General features: G+C 39.6%; 1 protein-coding gene across 1 annotated transcript in view; it reads left to right on the plus strand.

Annotated features, from left to right (window-relative positions):
• LOC126471057 (uncharacterized) overlaps window positions 1-12,678 on the plus strand; it is a 34,375-nt gene extending 21,697 nt beyond the window's left edge. Inside the window, exon 2 of the mRNA XM_050099124.1 lies at window positions 12,288-12,678. Coding sequence (XP_049955081.1) covers window positions 12,288-12,601 — 314 coding nt within the window. The 3' untranslated portion in view covers window positions 12,602-12,678. The remainder of the gene's footprint in view (window positions 1-12,287) is intronic.
• The last annotated feature ends 5,442 nt before the right edge of the window (window positions 12,679-18,120 follow it).

The following is an 18,120-nucleotide window of genomic DNA, read 5'->3' on the forward strand; positions in this document are numbered from 1 at the left end:
TGAAGGATCATTGAATGCGGCTTTGTATGACCCGACAACCTTCCCTTCCCTGGCTACACCGTGGGAGGAGGGCCAGGCTCACCGTCTTGGGATGAAAATCTTTCCCCATTACCTCATCTGTACTAGGACAGATGGGGACACATTCACCGCCACAAGCCATTGTTTTTCGTGGAAAATATCGAGGACATGTTTCGTGAAGTGGAGTCTTTTAGTAAGATGCAGGCGGGCTCGCTTTTGATCAAAGCTTCTTCTTACACCCAGTCCGCAGCTCCTCGTACCTGTGATCGTCTTAGAAATGTCCTGGGGTCTATTACTCCTCACCAATCTTTGAATTGGTACAGGGAATGATTTTTTATAGGGACCTCATCCTGCTAACTGATGAGGAACTCGAGGATAATCTGGAGTGGCGTGGCATTCATTTTGTTCGGTGTGTGCAGAAGGGTCGCAAGGACAACCATACTGATACTGGCGCCTTCATTCTGGCTTTCAAGAGGGGTACCCTCACAGAGAAAGTCAAGGTTCTGTGCTACAGATGTGACGTTAAGCCGTACATCCCTCCAGCTATGTGGTGCCTTTGGTGCTTGCGTTTTGGGCATATGTCTTCCTGTTGTATGGCGAATCCTGTGTGTGGTGGCTGTGGACACCCACTCCATGAGGGAAGCCCCAATGTTCCACCACTGTGTGCCAATTGTACTGATCGCCACTCCCCTCGCTCCCCAGATTGCCCGGCTTACAAGAGAGAAAAGAAGACTGAAGAATTATAAGTCCCTAAATCGCCTGTCTTATGCTGACGCTCGCCAAAAGTATGAGAGACTTCACCCAGAGTCACTATCTTCAACTTTTGCCTCTGTTACTTCATTTCGTCTTTCCTACCTTTTCCTTATCCCAGCCCCGTTTCCCCTCCCCCTCCCCAGAGTATCGCAGCCGTTCATAGGCACTTGCAGATTGTCTTCGGCGACCTGGCAATGAACAAAACAATGGGGAGTCGTTGGGCGAGGCACATGTCGTCATTGCAACAGGGTCGCACAAACCAGTCCTATCTCCCGCATGCCGTGCGGCCGCACACAGCTGTGACTCCTGCATGTTGGAACGAGCGATCACTCTCATTAGAGGTGATTGACGGATCGCAAACAAACACCTCGCTGCACAACTGGACGCCTCTCCGGGCAGTGGTGATACACTCTTCCACCTGTTGGGGTACTCAACGGTGTGGGCCCGCTGGGTTCCTCGCCGCCAAACAGAAGACTATAAAGAACAACTGACGACCATCTGTGCAGAACTACTTGCGCGTTACAATGCTGACCGTGACAATTTTTTGTCGAATATCGTCACAGGCGATGAAATATGGGTTCATCACGTTCGAACCAAAAAATTGTAATCTGTGGAGTGACGCAACACCACCTCCCCTCCGAAGGAAAAATTCAAAGCCGCATCCGCACCCAGTAAAAAATATAGCGACGGTCTCCTGAGCCTCTGAAGGGGTTATTCTCTTTGATGTTCTCCCTGTTGGTGCAGCGATGAACTCTGAATTATATTGTGCTACCCTAGGTAAATTGAAGAAACGACTTCAGCGTGTTCCTCGCCACAAAAATACAAACTAACTTCTCCGTGACAGCGCAAGGCCTCACACAAGTGTGTGCACCCGCGAGCATCTCACAAAACTTCATTGGCCTCTGCTTTCTCATCCACCCTACAGTCCGGATCTCGCGTCTTCCGACTACCATGTGCTTGGCCTCAATGAGGGATGCACTCTGCGGGAAGCAGTACGTGGATGACTGGGATGTTATTGATGGAGCAAGACGATGGCTCCGACATAGACTAATAAGGTGGCGAGACTAATAAGGTGGCGGCGTAAGTCCGTCGCACTGAACGGAGATTACGCTGAAAAATTGTGTTTTGCAGCCGGAAGAGTGGGGAATAATATGGTATATTGGTATCCTGAATAAAAGCAACCTGCTTTCAGAAGAAGATCTTTTGCATTACTTATTGGACGCCCCACGTAGTATTTAATGTCGGTGGGCGGTTGGAGTTTCACACTGGACACCACTTGGTATGTAACAACAAAGTGAAAGATCGCTGCTTTTATTTAATTTAATTATGTCTAATGTGCGCAGTCATACAGCCAAAACACAACGAACTGCTGCTAAAGTAGGGGACGTCCATTAATTACGCGAGTTTGTTGACTCCCCTCTGCCCCGTTGGGGAGCTGTAGCGGGGACCCTTCCCCTCCTCCTCACGTGAGGTGTCCCCTTGAATGTTTAATATTAATAATTAAATTTGATATGTTCAAGTTTTTGCTTTGCACCATACCTAAAGCCTATCTCCTATGCAGGGGCAGACCGTAGTGTCAATGATTTAACTGCACCCAGACTCCGAGAGCAAACTTCTTGCAATTTAGTTTTATGAGATTCCTAGTTCTTTTTTCTTTCTTTAAACTGTCTGCATTTATTTCTTTTTAAAAGTTTTTTCACACTGATCGATTTACCATAATTTTATGTTCAATGTCAGAGAATTTGTGCGACGCCGTGCAAGATCAAGTTTCGTACGAATATGAGAAATTTTCTCCATGAGCGCGTCTTTCGCCAGAGTATGGTGTTTTGGAGCTATTCATGACGAGTCGGTTTCATTTTCGTCACCGCTAATTTGAATAGGTTGCGTTTTATGTTTGTTAGGACCTGAAAATTTAAAAATGTAAAATGAAGACACTGATTTATTTGTGGTGTGAAAATTTTACATGGGTCCCCCAACCAGTCAACCTGAGTTAAACGTTAATGCAGAAATGTATAAAGAAACAAAGTCGACTTAAATGCAGAACCCTCTTCACTTTAATTACCCATGTGCATAAGGTCAGCTGATGCAAAGGTTAAAAGGCTTTTCTTTAATAAATGTTAACCCAGAGGTCCTAGCCTGATTTTCATTTGCACTGCTTGATGAAGAACCTTTCTCCTGTGATCGAAAATCGTAAAATCCATGCAACCACATATATTACAAAAAGTGTATGTATGTTCCACATCTCTTAAACCACTAGACAGATTTCAACCCAGTGTCGCCCCCCCCCCTTCCCCCTCCCCTCCCCCCCCCCCCCCCCCCACACACACACCCCATCCCTTCCTGTCTGGAAAGACTAGCTGTGGTGATAAGAACCACCTACGTATCAGATGGGTTGTTGGTGACAAAGAAGTGTAGCCCACGACGCGCGAATAGCCAGATTTTATTTATCCAGTATTTAAGAATGAGGCACTTAGTAACTCACAACGAAATTAATAAATGATTTCAAACCCTTACGAAACTTTTTCTCGCAGAAAATTCCCACAAAATGATGAAAAGAAAAAAAAGTTAACCGCTCACTACATTTTCGCTGTACTAACACTATTTGCAACACATTTTCGCAGAGTGAATGTACCTGCAAAATTATATCATTGTACGACACACAGTTCAGGAGAAATGACGTCATAAACGCTGGGCTGCTTGAAAACGAAAATGCAAGGCGAAATTTGCTAGAGACGACGTACTGTATGTACAAAACGTGTGATATATGTAAAATATGTGTAAAACGTATATGACATGTGCGTACGCGAGCAAAATAGCAGCTAAAAAGCAGCTCCTAAAATCCTTGAATCGATTTCAGCCAAACTCTGTACACATACTACTTACTACCTGGAAAAAAGTACTATGGAGGTAAGAATCAGCAATCTCCTATTGGGGTAGGGGTGATAAGGTGATGAGAGTAGGATGTAGGAATCGACAGACAGAGATAGAGAGGGATAAGGAGAAGATGGTCAGTGAGCAGTGAGAGGGGAGGGGAAAATAGACGCAAAGGGAAGAGGAGGAAATAGACAGTGTGTGGAAGGAAAAGAGAGGTGAGAGGAGGATATGGTCTAATCGAAGACTGGAATAAATAGATACCCGCGCAACGTCGGGTACTCAGCTAGTGACAATAATAAAAATCGTAAATTGATTCTTACTTGTTTAGTTCGTTTTGTTTGCAAATATACACACAAAAAAATGGTTCAAATGGCTCTCAGCACTATGGGACTTAACATCTGTGGTCATCAGTCCCCTAGAACTTAGAACTACTCAAACCTAACTAACCTAAGGACATCACACACATCCATGCCCGAGGCAGGATTCGAACCTGCGACCGTAGCAGTCGCGCGGTTCCGGACTGCGCTCCTGGAACCGATAGATCACCGCGGCCGGCAAATATACACACATCATAAAGAGTTTTGCGTCACCCCGGTTCCCAGAACCCCTGAAAATAGACGTTGACTGTGGATATTGTATCACAGACACAGTCCCTTTGACTGTCCAGAGATGTCACAAAACCCGCCCAAAGATGTAAACAACCATGCATGAGAAGCGCCTATTAGACGGAGGGGGTCCGACAGCCGATCAGTTCGTCGTCCACCAGGATGGAGGTACACGGCTCTTGTTGTCTGTAGTTCAACCATGCCTAGACGGTCAACACCGCGGTTCGATCTCGTCCGCTTTTACTTTGTGCTAGGAAGGGCTCTCGACAAGAGAAGTGGCCAGGCGTTTCCGAGTGAACAAAAGCGATGTTGTTCGGACATGGAGGAGTTACAGAGAGACAGGTACTGTCGATGACATTCCTCGCTCAGGCCACCCAAGGGCTAGTACTGCAGTGGATGACCCCTACCTACGGATTATGGCTCAGAGGAACCCTGACAACAACGCCACCATGTTGAATAATGCTTTTCGTGCAGCCACAGGACGTCGTGTTACGAATGTGCGCAGTAGGCTGCACGATGCGCGACTTCACTCCCGACGTCCATGGCGAGGTCAACCTTCGCAACCACGACACCATGCAGCGCGGTACAAATGGGCCGAAAAACATACCGAATAGACCGCTGAGGATTGGCATCACGTTCTCTTCACCGATGAGTGTCGCATATGCCGTCAACCAGACAATCATCGGACACGTGTTTGGAGGCAACCGGTCAGGCTGAACGCCTTGGACACACTGTCCAGCGAGTGCAGCAAGGTGGAGGTTCCCTGCTGTTTTGGGGTGGCATTGTGGGGCCGACGTACCCCGCTGGTGGTCATGGAAGGCGCCGTAACGGCTGTCCGATACGTGAATACCATCCTCCGACCGATAGTGCAACCATATCGGCAGCATATTGACAAGGCATTCATCTTCATGGATGACAGGTCGTGTTCCCATCGTGCACATTTTGTGAACGACTTCCTTCAGGATAACGACATCACTCGACTAGAGTGGCCAGAATGTTCTCCAGACATGAACCGTATCGAACATGCCTGGGATAGATTGAAAAGGGCTGTTTATGGACGACGTGCCCCACCAACCACTCTGAGGGATCTACGCCGTTGAGGAGTGGAACAATATGGACCAACAGTGTCTTGATGAACTTTTGGATAGTATGCCACGACGAATACAGGCATACATCTATGCAACATGACTTACTAGTGGGTACTGGAGGTACCGGTGTGTACAGCAAACTGGACCACCACCTCTGAATGAATGTCTTGCTTTATGGTGGTACAACATGCAGTGTGTGGTTTTCATGAGTAATAAAAAGGGCGGAAATGATGTTTATGTTGGTCTCTATTCCAATTTTCTGTACAGGTTTCGGAACTCTAGGAACCGAGGTGATGCAAAACTTATTTTGATGTGTGTATATATTAAGGGTGGTACTACAGATGGGCCTTTTACATAGAACGACCTTTAAGAGCCGTACTTCTTGTATAATTGAAATGTAATGGACAATGTATAAATAAAAAAACTTGAGTTGTACAAAAAAAGTAAAGTGTTGTTAATGCTTACAATATAAGAAAGTTCGTTCAAAGTGTAAAAATTTTAATGTTTTAAACATTGTGTATTAAACAAAAATAAAACCCACAGTGTACACGTGTCTCGGGAACTTGTATTTTCCGTTTTGTAATAATATTGTATTACTATCATTTGGCGAAAGTTTCGTCTTGATATATTGAATAATTTCTGAAACACGAAGGCTGTGTCGATTTATATCGCGCTACAGTTTGAATTAGCGTGACAATTTCGGGTGCAACGTGCACTGTTTTGCAATACACCGCCAAAACTATATGTGCTGCATCGAATTCCGCAGCACCAGACTGTAGATCTCAAGACGATGTACATAAGTCTCTGAGAGCACATGTTTTTGTTTTTTGTGGTTGATCCACAGTCACCATTTTTAACTGCCGTCTAAATCACCTGGCACAGCGACTGCAAAACAAAAGAATTGTGCTGGTGACTAAATCATATAAGATAAAGCTAAGATCTCGCTTACTTTCTTGTAGATCTTTCTGAGATCTGTAATTTTTACAACTAGATACAGTGATCTAGCCCTTGCGATTTACACAACGTAATGCAAGTGTGTGCACTGGCGGCAAAGTTTTTTTTAAAATTTTGTATTCGTGTTTAAATTATTTCCCTTGGTCGCATCGTCATTAAATAGTCTAAATTGTTCGCTGGACTGTTACGAAGAAGATTTAAAAAAAAAAAAGAAAGAAGAAAAAAAACTCGGTAGGTTCAGTAGTTTTAGAGTGATTGTGGGACTGAGACACACTAATTAGTAGTTACGATTGTCTTTGTAAGAATTAAACGTATTTACATAGATCATGTACATTTTTGGAATGTGTTCATTATTAGACCTTTTATTTGACACCAAATGTTTCTCTTCATTTTATCAGGGACGATCAAAGTTTCCATTTGAGGGTGTTACTGTAACAGCAAGATTCCACTGCGTTTATATAAGCACAGTTCGTTCGGGAACTTGAACTAAGGCGACTGTATTACGAAATGCGTCCAAACGGAACCATTCTGCTCCTGTTCTGTTCTTGGCTGCCGAACGACAAAGACATCCATCGGAGAACGAAGAATGTGTATGGGCAGCGTGTCGAAAACCACCATTGTGGAATGGTGCCCCAAGGGACTGCTGCTTCATGATATGCACGTCATCGTATAGCAAACGTAACGCAGAAGTTAGAGCAACTCGACTGGGAGACATTAGAGCACCCACGCTATAGTCCTGATCTTTCCCCAATGCAATTATCACGCCTTACGTCCGTAACAAAGGTCTTGAAGGGTCGACAGTTTCTGTCGGACAAAAATCTGCAGCGAGAAGTTGCTGTTTTCTTCACCCAGCGAGATACGGTGTTTTAATAAACGCGTATCATCAACCTGGTGCGTCGGTAGGATGATTCCCTCAATGCTTCCGGCGTTTTAGCCTGATTGGCATACCCATTCTGAACTTGTACTGCCTTCGAACGGAACTTTTTGATAGATCGGCCCGTAAATTTTTTTAGATGTGTGGAATTTATTTTAAGAAATCCCCGCCATATTGAATGCAGTGCGACGATACGTAGCCACTCACGCACATACGGGAGGGTACCCACCCCCCCCCCCCCCCACCCCCTCTCCAAGAAAAAGCAAAACCGAAATAACATGGTCGTGCTAGTACGCATTTTTGCCGCTGGGCATGTACTGTATAGCGCAACTCCTTGCCAGTTCAGTGCCGCCTGCGTTGTCGACCTGGATTGTTCTGTTCATCAGCAGTGATTGTTGTGATTGTTTTTGCTAACGCTGTTTTCTTCTTGTTTAGTTTTTACTATGGCAAGTTTAAGTGAACAATGTGCAACTGTGAAATTTTGTTTTCTGCTCGGTAAAATGCTGCTGAAACTGTTTTAATGTCGAAAACAGCTGACCAAGATGACGCCATGGGAAAAACTCTAGTGTACGAGTGGTTTGCTCGACTTAAAAATGACGAAATGTCTTTTGATGGCAAACCTCGTCCTGGTCGTCCATCAACTGCCCGAATCGACGAAAATATTGAAAAAATTCGAGAGCTTGTGCTCACAGACCGTCGACAAGACGATAGATAAACTTTCAGCGATTAGTAGGTTATCTTGTAGCTCCGCTCAGCGAATTTTAACGGAATATTTGGGAATGAAAAGCGTTGCAGCAAAGTTCGTTCTTCGGGTCTTTACTGGACAATCAAAAGGAACGTAGAGTTGAAACATGCCGTGCTTTGAGACAACAGTTTGAAACTGATCCAAATCTTCTGTCAAATGTCATTACTGGTGATGAGTCATGGTGCCATGGTTACGACCCAAAAACAAGCAACAGTCTAGCCAATGGAAGACATCACCGTCAACCCACCCAAAAAAGTCATAAAGTCGGATCAAACACAAAAAATCATATTTGCGTTTTTGATGCCAAGGATGTCGTTCCCCAGGTCAGACTGTCAGTCAAACCTTTTATTTGGAAGTTTTAAGAAGTTTGCACAACAGCGTTCGTCAGAAAAGACAGATTTTTTGCCATCTCCGTTGGACAGGATGGTTTTGGCTAAAAAAAAATGCCATGGTCCGCTGTCCCACGCACCTCACTCCCTTCGCCTGGCTCTGTGCGACTTTTTCTTATTTCCACTTATGTAAAGGGGCATGAAAGGACACCGATTTGAGAACACCGAAGAAGTCAAGAAAAAACGAGACAGCAGCTGTCAGCCATTTCTAAAGATAACAAGAAAGGATTCGAACAGTGGAAGCACCCGTGGGACAAATATATTACTTGTAATGGAGAGTATCTTGAAGGGTTAGGGCTAAGATTGTTTTGTAAAAGATTTAAAAATTATTCCTTTTTTTGTATCACCTTGTACTTACGTAGACTCCTAAATTCATATTATAAACCTTCTGTCGGCTTTGACATGGTCAGGTAAAAATACGTAAAAATAAAGATTTTTTATTTGTTTTAAATATTGATTAAAGCACTTAAATAAACAAGTGTTTTATTTAGAAAGTGTATTGAATGGTGTTTTTCGCACTTGATTAAAAACATTTTTCTTTAAATATGCCAAATCTTGAGTAGTATTCAGACGGACTGCCCGAGACAACTGAACGAAAAGCTTCCGTGATAATAGTATTAACCATTTTGACGGATCCCTAAAAAAAATTCACCTATTATTGGTATAAGATATACTTTATTAAATGTCATTGCACCTTTACTTACTTTGTAGATGAAAGACAACATTCTCTGTAGGGCCTACCTTTCTTTGAACTGCATGACTACGTAGCTTTTCAGTCTCTTGATTTATAGGAATTCTTGTTGGTGAATTCAGCTTGGCTTCCGTCCACAAACGATTAACTTCTTGCTGGCATGGTTGTTTGACTCATCGGCATACTGCTTAAGATAGGCACTGTGAAAGTTTTGATACAAGATGTGAAGACAATAACATCTGATACTTGTGCTGCATTAATTTCAGATCGGGAAATCCCAGGCATGCCACACATGCAAAACATTCAGTTCAAAGAGCCCATAAAGATCAGTGGCCACTTTTAAGATTGCCTATGTTCAGGATTAACTTTATGAAACATAATGATATCTATTATTATAATGTATATTCTTTGAATTGAAAAGTTGACGTGAGATTTTCCTTGCCTCCCCGCCCCCTCCTCCATTTTAAATTAGATTTTTGTCGGACACCACCGTGGCCATTTTCAGCTCATGTAATTAATGGACGTACACTTATATGAAATACACTTATTTGTTGAAACGACTCATGCTCCACCTGTTACAAAATATACTGACGAGCCAAAGAAATGGGTACACCTGCCTACTCATGTAGAGCCCTCGTGAGCATGCAGAAGTGAAAAATCACGACGTGGCATGGACTCGACTAATGTCTGAAGTAGTGCTGGAGGAAACTGACACCATGAATCTTGCAGAGCTGTCCATAAATCTGTTAGAGTACGAGGGAGTGGAGATCTCCTCTGAATAACATGGTGCAAGGCATCCCAAGTATGCTCAATAATATTCATGTGTGGGGAGATTAGTGAACTGTGGAAGTGTTTAAACTTGGAAGAGTGTTCTTGGAGCCACTCTGTAGCAATTCTGGACGTATGGGGTGTCGCATTGTCCTGCTGGAATTGCCCAAGTCCATCAGAATGCATTATGGACATGAATGAATTCAGGTGATCAGACAGGATGCTTACGTATGTGTCACCTGTCAGATTCATACCTAGGGGCCCATATCACTCCAACTGCACACGCCCCACGCCATTACAGTGCCTCCACTAGCTTGGACAGTCCCCTGCTGACATGCAAGGTCCATGAAATCATGAGGTTGTCTCCATACCTGTACACGTCCATCTGCTTGATAAAATTTGGAATGAGACTCGTCTGACCAGGCAAAAATGCTTCCAGTCATCAGTAGACCGATGTCGGTGTTGAGGGGCCCAACAGAGGCATAAAGCTTTGTGTTGTGCAGTTATCGAGGGTACATTAGTGGACCTTCAGCTCCGAAAGCGCATATCGGTGATGCTTTGTTAAATGGTTCACACGCTGACACTTTTTGATGGCCCAGCATTGAAATCTACAGCAGTTAGTGGAAAGGTTGCACTTCTGTTATGTTGAACAATTCTCTTCAGCCATCATTCATCCCGTTCTAGCAGAATCTTTTTCTGGCTACTGTGATGTCAGAGATCTAATGTTTTATAGGATTCCTGACATTCATGGTACACTCGTGAAATGGTTGTATGGGAAAATCCCCACTTCATTGCCAACTCAGATTTGCTGTGTCCCATCGCTTGTGTGTCAACTATAACATCATGTTCAAACTTGCTTAAATCTTGATAACCAGCCATTGTAGCACCAGTAACTGATCTAACAATTGCGCCAGACACTTGTTGTCTTATAGAGGCATTGCCGACCGCAGTGCCGTATTCTGCCTGTTTACATATCTCTGTTTTTGAATACGCATGCCTGTACCAGTTTCTTTGGCACTTCAGTGTAGATGTACTGTGGTGATGTGGTGTGTGCCCAACAAGTAACAACAGTTTCATCACATTGGATGAATGGTAAAGGAAAGCATACGGGACAAACAAAACGTGTTCATTTTTCTATAAATAGATTCGTGAAGGCCCCGACTATATGTTAAACTGTTAAAACAATTACAACACTTAAATAATCAGTCTGTAATATTTTATTCTGTATGTTAACATGGTTTGTGAGTACTTCCAAGAGCAAAATGTGCTGAACTGAGCTACATTACGTTACCTATCTGTTGACAGTTTCACAGTATTTTTTCCTTGTTCTACTTCCAGTAATGAAGTTTGTAGGTGCATATACAATGCCTTTGCTTTGATTAGTGTGATGATGTATCTTAGTATTGAGTTCAAGGTTGTAGTCTATGCTTAGAAGAATAAAAATAAAAACATAAACTTGAAGGCTATGATGTCAGTAGAAACACACATAATTGAGATACTGCACCAAAAACAAATCTATCACATACTGTCTGTCATGTTCATACCGAGACGGTTCCATTATTGATTTATATACACAGGAGATAAAGAATTACTTACATTTGTGATTGAGAGCGAATCTGTTCTTGCATGGTGTTTCAAGAGGGAATCTATTCTTTGCATGGCATTTCAAGAAAAACTGCAAAAACTTCTGTGAAGGCTAAACATCATAAATATATTTTATTTTCATGTAGTTGTGTAGTTTTTTCTGTCAAAACTGGACAGGCAGTTACCCAAATTCATTTTTATAGAAGATAGACGTATTTTCCACGTGTTTGTCACTGTTTTTATTATTTCAAACTGACTGGTTTTGGGCAGTGCTGCCCACGCCTATCTTGAGATCATTTCTCATAGTTATAGAGTAAGATTAGGTACTCCATAACTACGGGAAATGATCTGAGGATTGCCAACACTGCCTGAAACTGGTCAACTTGAAATATTAAAAACAGTGATCATCAAATATAAAATAAGTCCCTTCCCAGTTTCCTTTTCTTTTTCTTCTGCAGGTGTTGATAATTTCCCCTAGGTTGGATGAATGAAAATGCCCCATTCTCATATTTCAGTGTCAAATCAGAAGATTAACATATTTTGCATGGGAATTTAAGTTTAAAATTTATGTCTGTTAATGTTTGTGTGATAAATTCAATTTTTTTCTACATTTTTACATTTACCTTGTATAGTGTCTGTAGTACCTGTGCAGATTTGCTCCAGCTCATGTAAAAAGAACTGACTTCACTGAAAGCCATTGGATGTTCACCAGTTAAACTGTCTTTTATTGTTAAAATCTCTTGAATAACATTGTTTACAGAATTTGGAAAAAAGATGCCAGCTGGAAAATATGTAGTTTACATGTTGAGTTATTGAGTAGACAATGGTATTTCTGTTTCTTTTGTGTACTGGAGGGGCAAAAATCAGCATAGCATTAAGAAAAAAGTTTAGTAGTTCATTTCACTTCTTGTATTTTCATAAGTTTTTGTTTGTTGTTGTTGCAGGAAGTCGGACGTTCGGAGCACGACGTAGGATTATGATGGCTCTACTGCCCATGATGTACAAGATGGGAGTTATGACAACAATGCTTGGTGGCCTCATAATTCTGGCACTTAAGGGCCTCACAATTGGTGTCATTCTACTCCTGCTTGGATTTGGAAACTTCTTCCATAAATTTAAGAGTCAGGGACCTCCTTGGTATCCTCATCACCCAACCGATATCCATGTTCATGTCCATACAGATGGACATAAACAAGCATATAGTGGCTGGCACTATGGCCCTGTGTCAGCAGATCATTCAGAAGTGTACGGAGAATAACTTTCTTATGTCAAAAAGTGATGCCATGTGAGTGACTTTAAACAAAGTTTGAAAAAAAAAGAAAAAGAAAAAAATATTAGTGTCTCGTGGAGGACTCAGGTTTTTTCTAGGAAAGAAACATATGCATTATCAGTTGACAAATATCAAGTAAGTCACGTGTACTTATCATAAATGGACGCCTTGATACTGATGTATTCATGTACATTTTATCAATCTTACAAGTGTTTGATGTTTGACAATTGTTTGATGATCATGGATTTTGTTTAAAATACATTACATCTGCAATTTGAATATAATTAAATGTGACTTTCAGCATTTTACCTGTGGGTTTCAAGAGACGGGTTTTGTTGAAAAACATTTATCCAGCATTCATTTACTATCCACCTCATATTTGGTTGTCTTTCAGAGGTAAATCTCTGTTTCATACTAATAGGGGGAGAAGTGCACTATTTGTTTCAGCCAGGAACTTAACACTGAAACTGCCAAGAGGAGCATCTGTTGAATGAACTGAATAACAAAAATAGTATCCAATAAAGAAAAAACATCTTTAAAAAGTCCTCAGATACATTGTCACTGTAGTTCTCTATGGTATTTCATTTGTATATTTATATACACATTGCAGTTAATGTGACAACCAGTAGTTTTGTGTGTATGTACATGTAATTTAGATGTTGCTTTGCATGGTGCTGTAACTGGGATTGTTGCATTCATCTTATGCACACAAGAAACTGGTGTTGCTCTCATACTGTAAACTACTTAATAAGAGTGTCACAACTAATTTTATTTAAATGTACTGTTCATTTCTGATAAGTTGTCTGTACTAGTCATACTTGTAAGTATAAAGAGCTTCAACATAGAATCAGCTTTGTGGTGCTGCAGATGTGATTTTTATATATATCCCTGTTCTCACTTCACATGTAATGAAGCTCTAGGTGTCTTGTTATCATCAAATGAAGACTTTGGTACATAATTCTATTATGCATTGTATTACAGTTATGAACTGTGATTCAGATTTACATAATAATGTAAATAAGTTATTTATTTATTTATTTATTTATTTATGCAATTAATTTTCAAGTGCAAACTCTTATACAAAGGGAAAAAGACTATCGAGGAACGCTTACATGTTCAAGTTTTTGAACAAGATATATTTTTCCTTTTGTTTATGAAGTTTTAAGAAGTTTCAGGCTTTAATGAATGTGCTGTGAAACAGCATTTCTTTGCAGATTTTAAACCAGAATTATGCAGATGAACAATGTAACAATAATACAGGCCAACAAAAATACTTTCATTCTTTTTGTGGGTGTTGGACGCTTAATCCCTATCCTTAGTACTTTTAGTTATTTTTTTTTTTTTTTTTATTTATTTATGTTTTTCCAGTCACTTCCTGTTTATCACAATATGATTTCATTATAAACTAGAACATTAGTAAGACATATATAACTGGAATGAGAAGTAACTTAATTTTTAAATATGAACCAAGACTGAAGTCTAAATAAATACAGCCTAAGTGGGGAAATGTTACTTTCACATCTTTATTAGATACAAATTTTGTGTCCATTGGATTATATTTACTTCCTCTCTTCTCGTTAAAGCATCTGATACAGCATATTCTCTGGTGAATTAGCCATTGTACAGCTCTGTGAAGTGAAAATCAGTAGTCTCCTGCATTACTGGTATTGCTGAGTCTCTGATGCCATCATTCTGTAACTTCGAAATTTTAATGAAAGCGCTCCCTTTGTTGCTCACTGATACCACACAAATTAATAGATGACTGCTCAAAAAGAGAATCTTGATGATTGTCAAACAGCTTAACTTTTTAAACTTTTCCACCATGTTGGCTACAACTGAAAGATAGTGTGGATCCTGTTTGTTGCTTAAGCTCTTAGTAAAAATCTCCTTGAATGATACTCCAACATCTTTTTTTGAATATGTGGTCCAACAAACACACATTCTTCCAATTTAGCTTTGGATAGATGAAGAGGTGCCTTCCAATCTTTGGGTATGGCTTTCACAAACTGTTTCATTAAACACAAACTTAAGGTATAGAGGTAGAAATAAGATTTTTTGCGTCCATGAGGTTCTCACAGAAAAAATTAATGAAGAGCCAAAGAGCTTTTCGTAGTAGTTACAGTATATATTAACATGTGTAACGACTACCACTGAAATTTCAACTTCCAGTTATTTCTAATTGAAATGGTATATGAAGTAAATATATCATTAAAATTGATAAAATACATGTTCTAGTAATGAGTGTTAAGTGTAAAAACCAAATGATGGGTGAGATGCCTTTTTTCGTATTATACTAGAATTCAACTCAGTAAAAGCCTTGAGAATAAGCAACTTTTTTATATAAATTTTTTTTTTATACATAGGCCTGTGTAAGCTGTCCAAATTTGTTATTGCTCACTTTTTTTGTTTTTAATTTTGTGCTGCTATTTCACAGTTAAGTTAGTAGACAAGTATTTCATTTATACTTAATGATCGATTGTGTGTTAAAAATTTCAATGTGATGAAAATGTAAATACTGTATCAATTACAAATTAATTTATCATAAATTTGCTAAACTTCACATGTTACTGGACTGCTTGCATTGTACCAACTGTGAAATCTGAATGTATTCTTAACCTAAAAAATTGTGGTCATCGTTTTCATATATGTACCTGTAGTGCAGGTTTCGCTGTCCAACGAAGTAGATGATTGAACAGTAACACTAGTATCCTATATACATGATGCTGAAGAAATTGTTACTGATGAATCATCCATGTCATAACATAGAATAATTGTCTTCCAATTTTTAAAATGTACAGTTGATGTTGTCGTGACGTTTTCACATAGGCTTGAATGCATGCTTTTGTTGTTCAGCTAATGTTAATTGTATTGCAGAAGATCAATGTTGTAGCTCAGTGAGGTATCTGACAGCATGCTGGGGGAATGAGTTTTCAGCGAGGAGTAGTTGAGAAATTATATGAAAGAAGCTGTAAAAATAAATGTTCTTGGTGTATATATCGGAGAGTATTTTCTGACTGGTGGAGCTGTGTAAAGCAATTTTCATTTAAACTGAGGAATAGAACCATTAACCCATCATATTTTTACCTCAGGGGTATAAGTTTCAGCATATCCACATATGATAGTTATTTGATGGGACCATCCATACTTACATATTTTGCACCTCCATAAGTATTCACATTACAATTTTATATACTTTCTTATTCAATAGATTCAGCCATCTAGTGTGTGTATATAATTTGAGACATTTTTTTTTTCTTTTTTTCTGTACAAAATAACCACAATCGGTGAACATTTTATTACAACTGCAGTTACTTTGTGTTTGCTGCAAGTACATATTCATTACCCTAAATTATGCATTTGGTTGCATTAACGGATATAGTGAGAGGCAAACGGTTTAACTGAAACATGATTGCTGTTCAGATAAAGTATACAAATCGGCCTAAGAAAATCAAAACCTATCCTATGGATAGTATTTCATAGTAGCTGCTGTGCATTTTTAGTGTTATTGTTGTTGTTCTTCAGATCTGTTAGACACAGAGTTCCATTTGCTCAAAAAAATTTCGTGTCCCCTGAGAGCTTAGGTGATTTGCAATCTACAGTTTATACTAACACTATACATATACCTGTATAGAAGTATATAATTACAATAAGAACAGGAAAGTGGGAAGTTGTCAACACCTGTAAGTAGTTAGATGATACTTGATTGCAGATAGAGCACAACTTAGCAGACAAAAATATACACCATTTCATCTAATATCAAAATAATGACTAATAAAAAAAATTCAATTCGGTATCTGACTGATTTTGCAGCTTGATTGTAAGCTCATGTGGAGTGATATGGTGCACTGTTTGAGGCACTGGACTAACATTTGCGAGCAGCAGAGTTCAAAACCCTATATTCCCCTCCAGATTTGGTCTTTCTATTTTGTCCCTAAATTGACTAATTGTGAATACCAGGATAGTTTGTTTTTTTTTTGAAAAATATATGGCAGTCTTCCTTTCCCAGTCTGGTACAACCAAAGCTCTTGCCCCAACTTTATCTCTTCACCAACAAGGTGTTAAACCACACTCTCCAGTTTTTTGCTCTGAACTCTCCACACTGGCACAGAATCAGCATGAAATTAATGTAAAAAGTACTATGTTGTCAAATGTGATAAGTGTACTATTGTAATGAATTGGCAAGATCAGTCTTCCAAGTAGAGAATCTCCCTGCAGATTAGCCACTTAAGTATTTTTACTGGTTCATGACAGAAAGGACTATCTTTGGTAAATTTATCTTTGCAGAAATGCTATGTATTTTCTACCTCACAAGCATTCAGTTGCTGCTATACTGAAGCTGATCTCTCATATATTGGCCCTTTCAAGAGCAAACTGAACTGTAAATGCTAATTTGATATGTATTTTAATGCTGAATAAGATTGATAAAAGAGAACTTGAATTTGTTACATATTTGAAATAGATCAAACAATGTGCAATGTCATAACTAGTCTAATGGCCACCTGGATAATTGCCTAAAGAACTATACTCAGGTTTCTTAGTACCAAAATAATTTATGCTGTTGAAATAGATAATTCAAATTTAAATGTTATGTGATCTCGCCTTATGAAGAGAAAGTTACATTTATAATTCTTAAAATGTGTATACATCAGAGTGCAAGTACTTGGAAAAAATGTCACACTTCTTAACTTGTAAAACAGTGAATACTTACGTGAAGTTACACACATTCAGTTCTGTCAAAGATTTTTCTGGGTATTGAATATTATTACAAACTAAACATTGTTTCACATGCCTCACTTCCATTATATGTACCCTGAAGGACATTATGTTTTGAAATGTTAACTTGTTAAGAAAACTAAAACTAATTATCATTACTTTTCTTATCTGCTTAGCTTGTCGGATGTAGATCATTTCTGTTTGTCTCATATTTCATTTATGTATGTTTGTTTAGCAGTTACTGAACTTGGATCTGCTGCAATTTTGGAATAATTTTACATCAGTCAGTTTGGGAGGGTAAATAATGTAGTGTATGATATCTGTTCGTTAGAGGGATAAATGATTTTTCGTTCTTGTATTTAAACTGGTGCATATTGAGTATTTTAGGTGAGAAAGTATGTCTGCCACTATTGTCTGAATAGGTGTAAGGAAACAACTGCAGTCGATGCCCACATTACCAGCTGTGCCAGTTCATTGAACATTAGTGTGTCAAGTATATTTGGCTGAATTGTAATCATCTATCTGAGTAAAATAAGTGTGCTTAGCACTGTTCAAGCAGGTCAGTGTATTGTTCAGTTTCAAGGTAACCAACCTTAGTTTCGCTATTATACTTTTAATTTTATATCTTACTTGTACATAGATGTTGGTTGTATTGGAATTTTACATTCATTTTTCATGCTGATAGGGCCTGGTTATTAAATTGTGCTTTGGAAAAATATTCATTGTGTTATACTTTTCATTCAAATCACTGTTTTAATCTGAAATGAAATTGTCTGGGTTTTTCTATTGTGTCC

Source organism: Schistocerca serialis, chromosome 3, assembly GCF_023864345.2.
Source record: "Schistocerca serialis cubense isolate TAMUIC-IGC-003099 chromosome 3, iqSchSeri2.2, whole genome shotgun sequence".
Classification (NCBI taxonomy): domain Eukaryota; kingdom Metazoa; phylum Arthropoda; class Insecta; order Orthoptera; family Acrididae; genus Schistocerca; species Schistocerca serialis.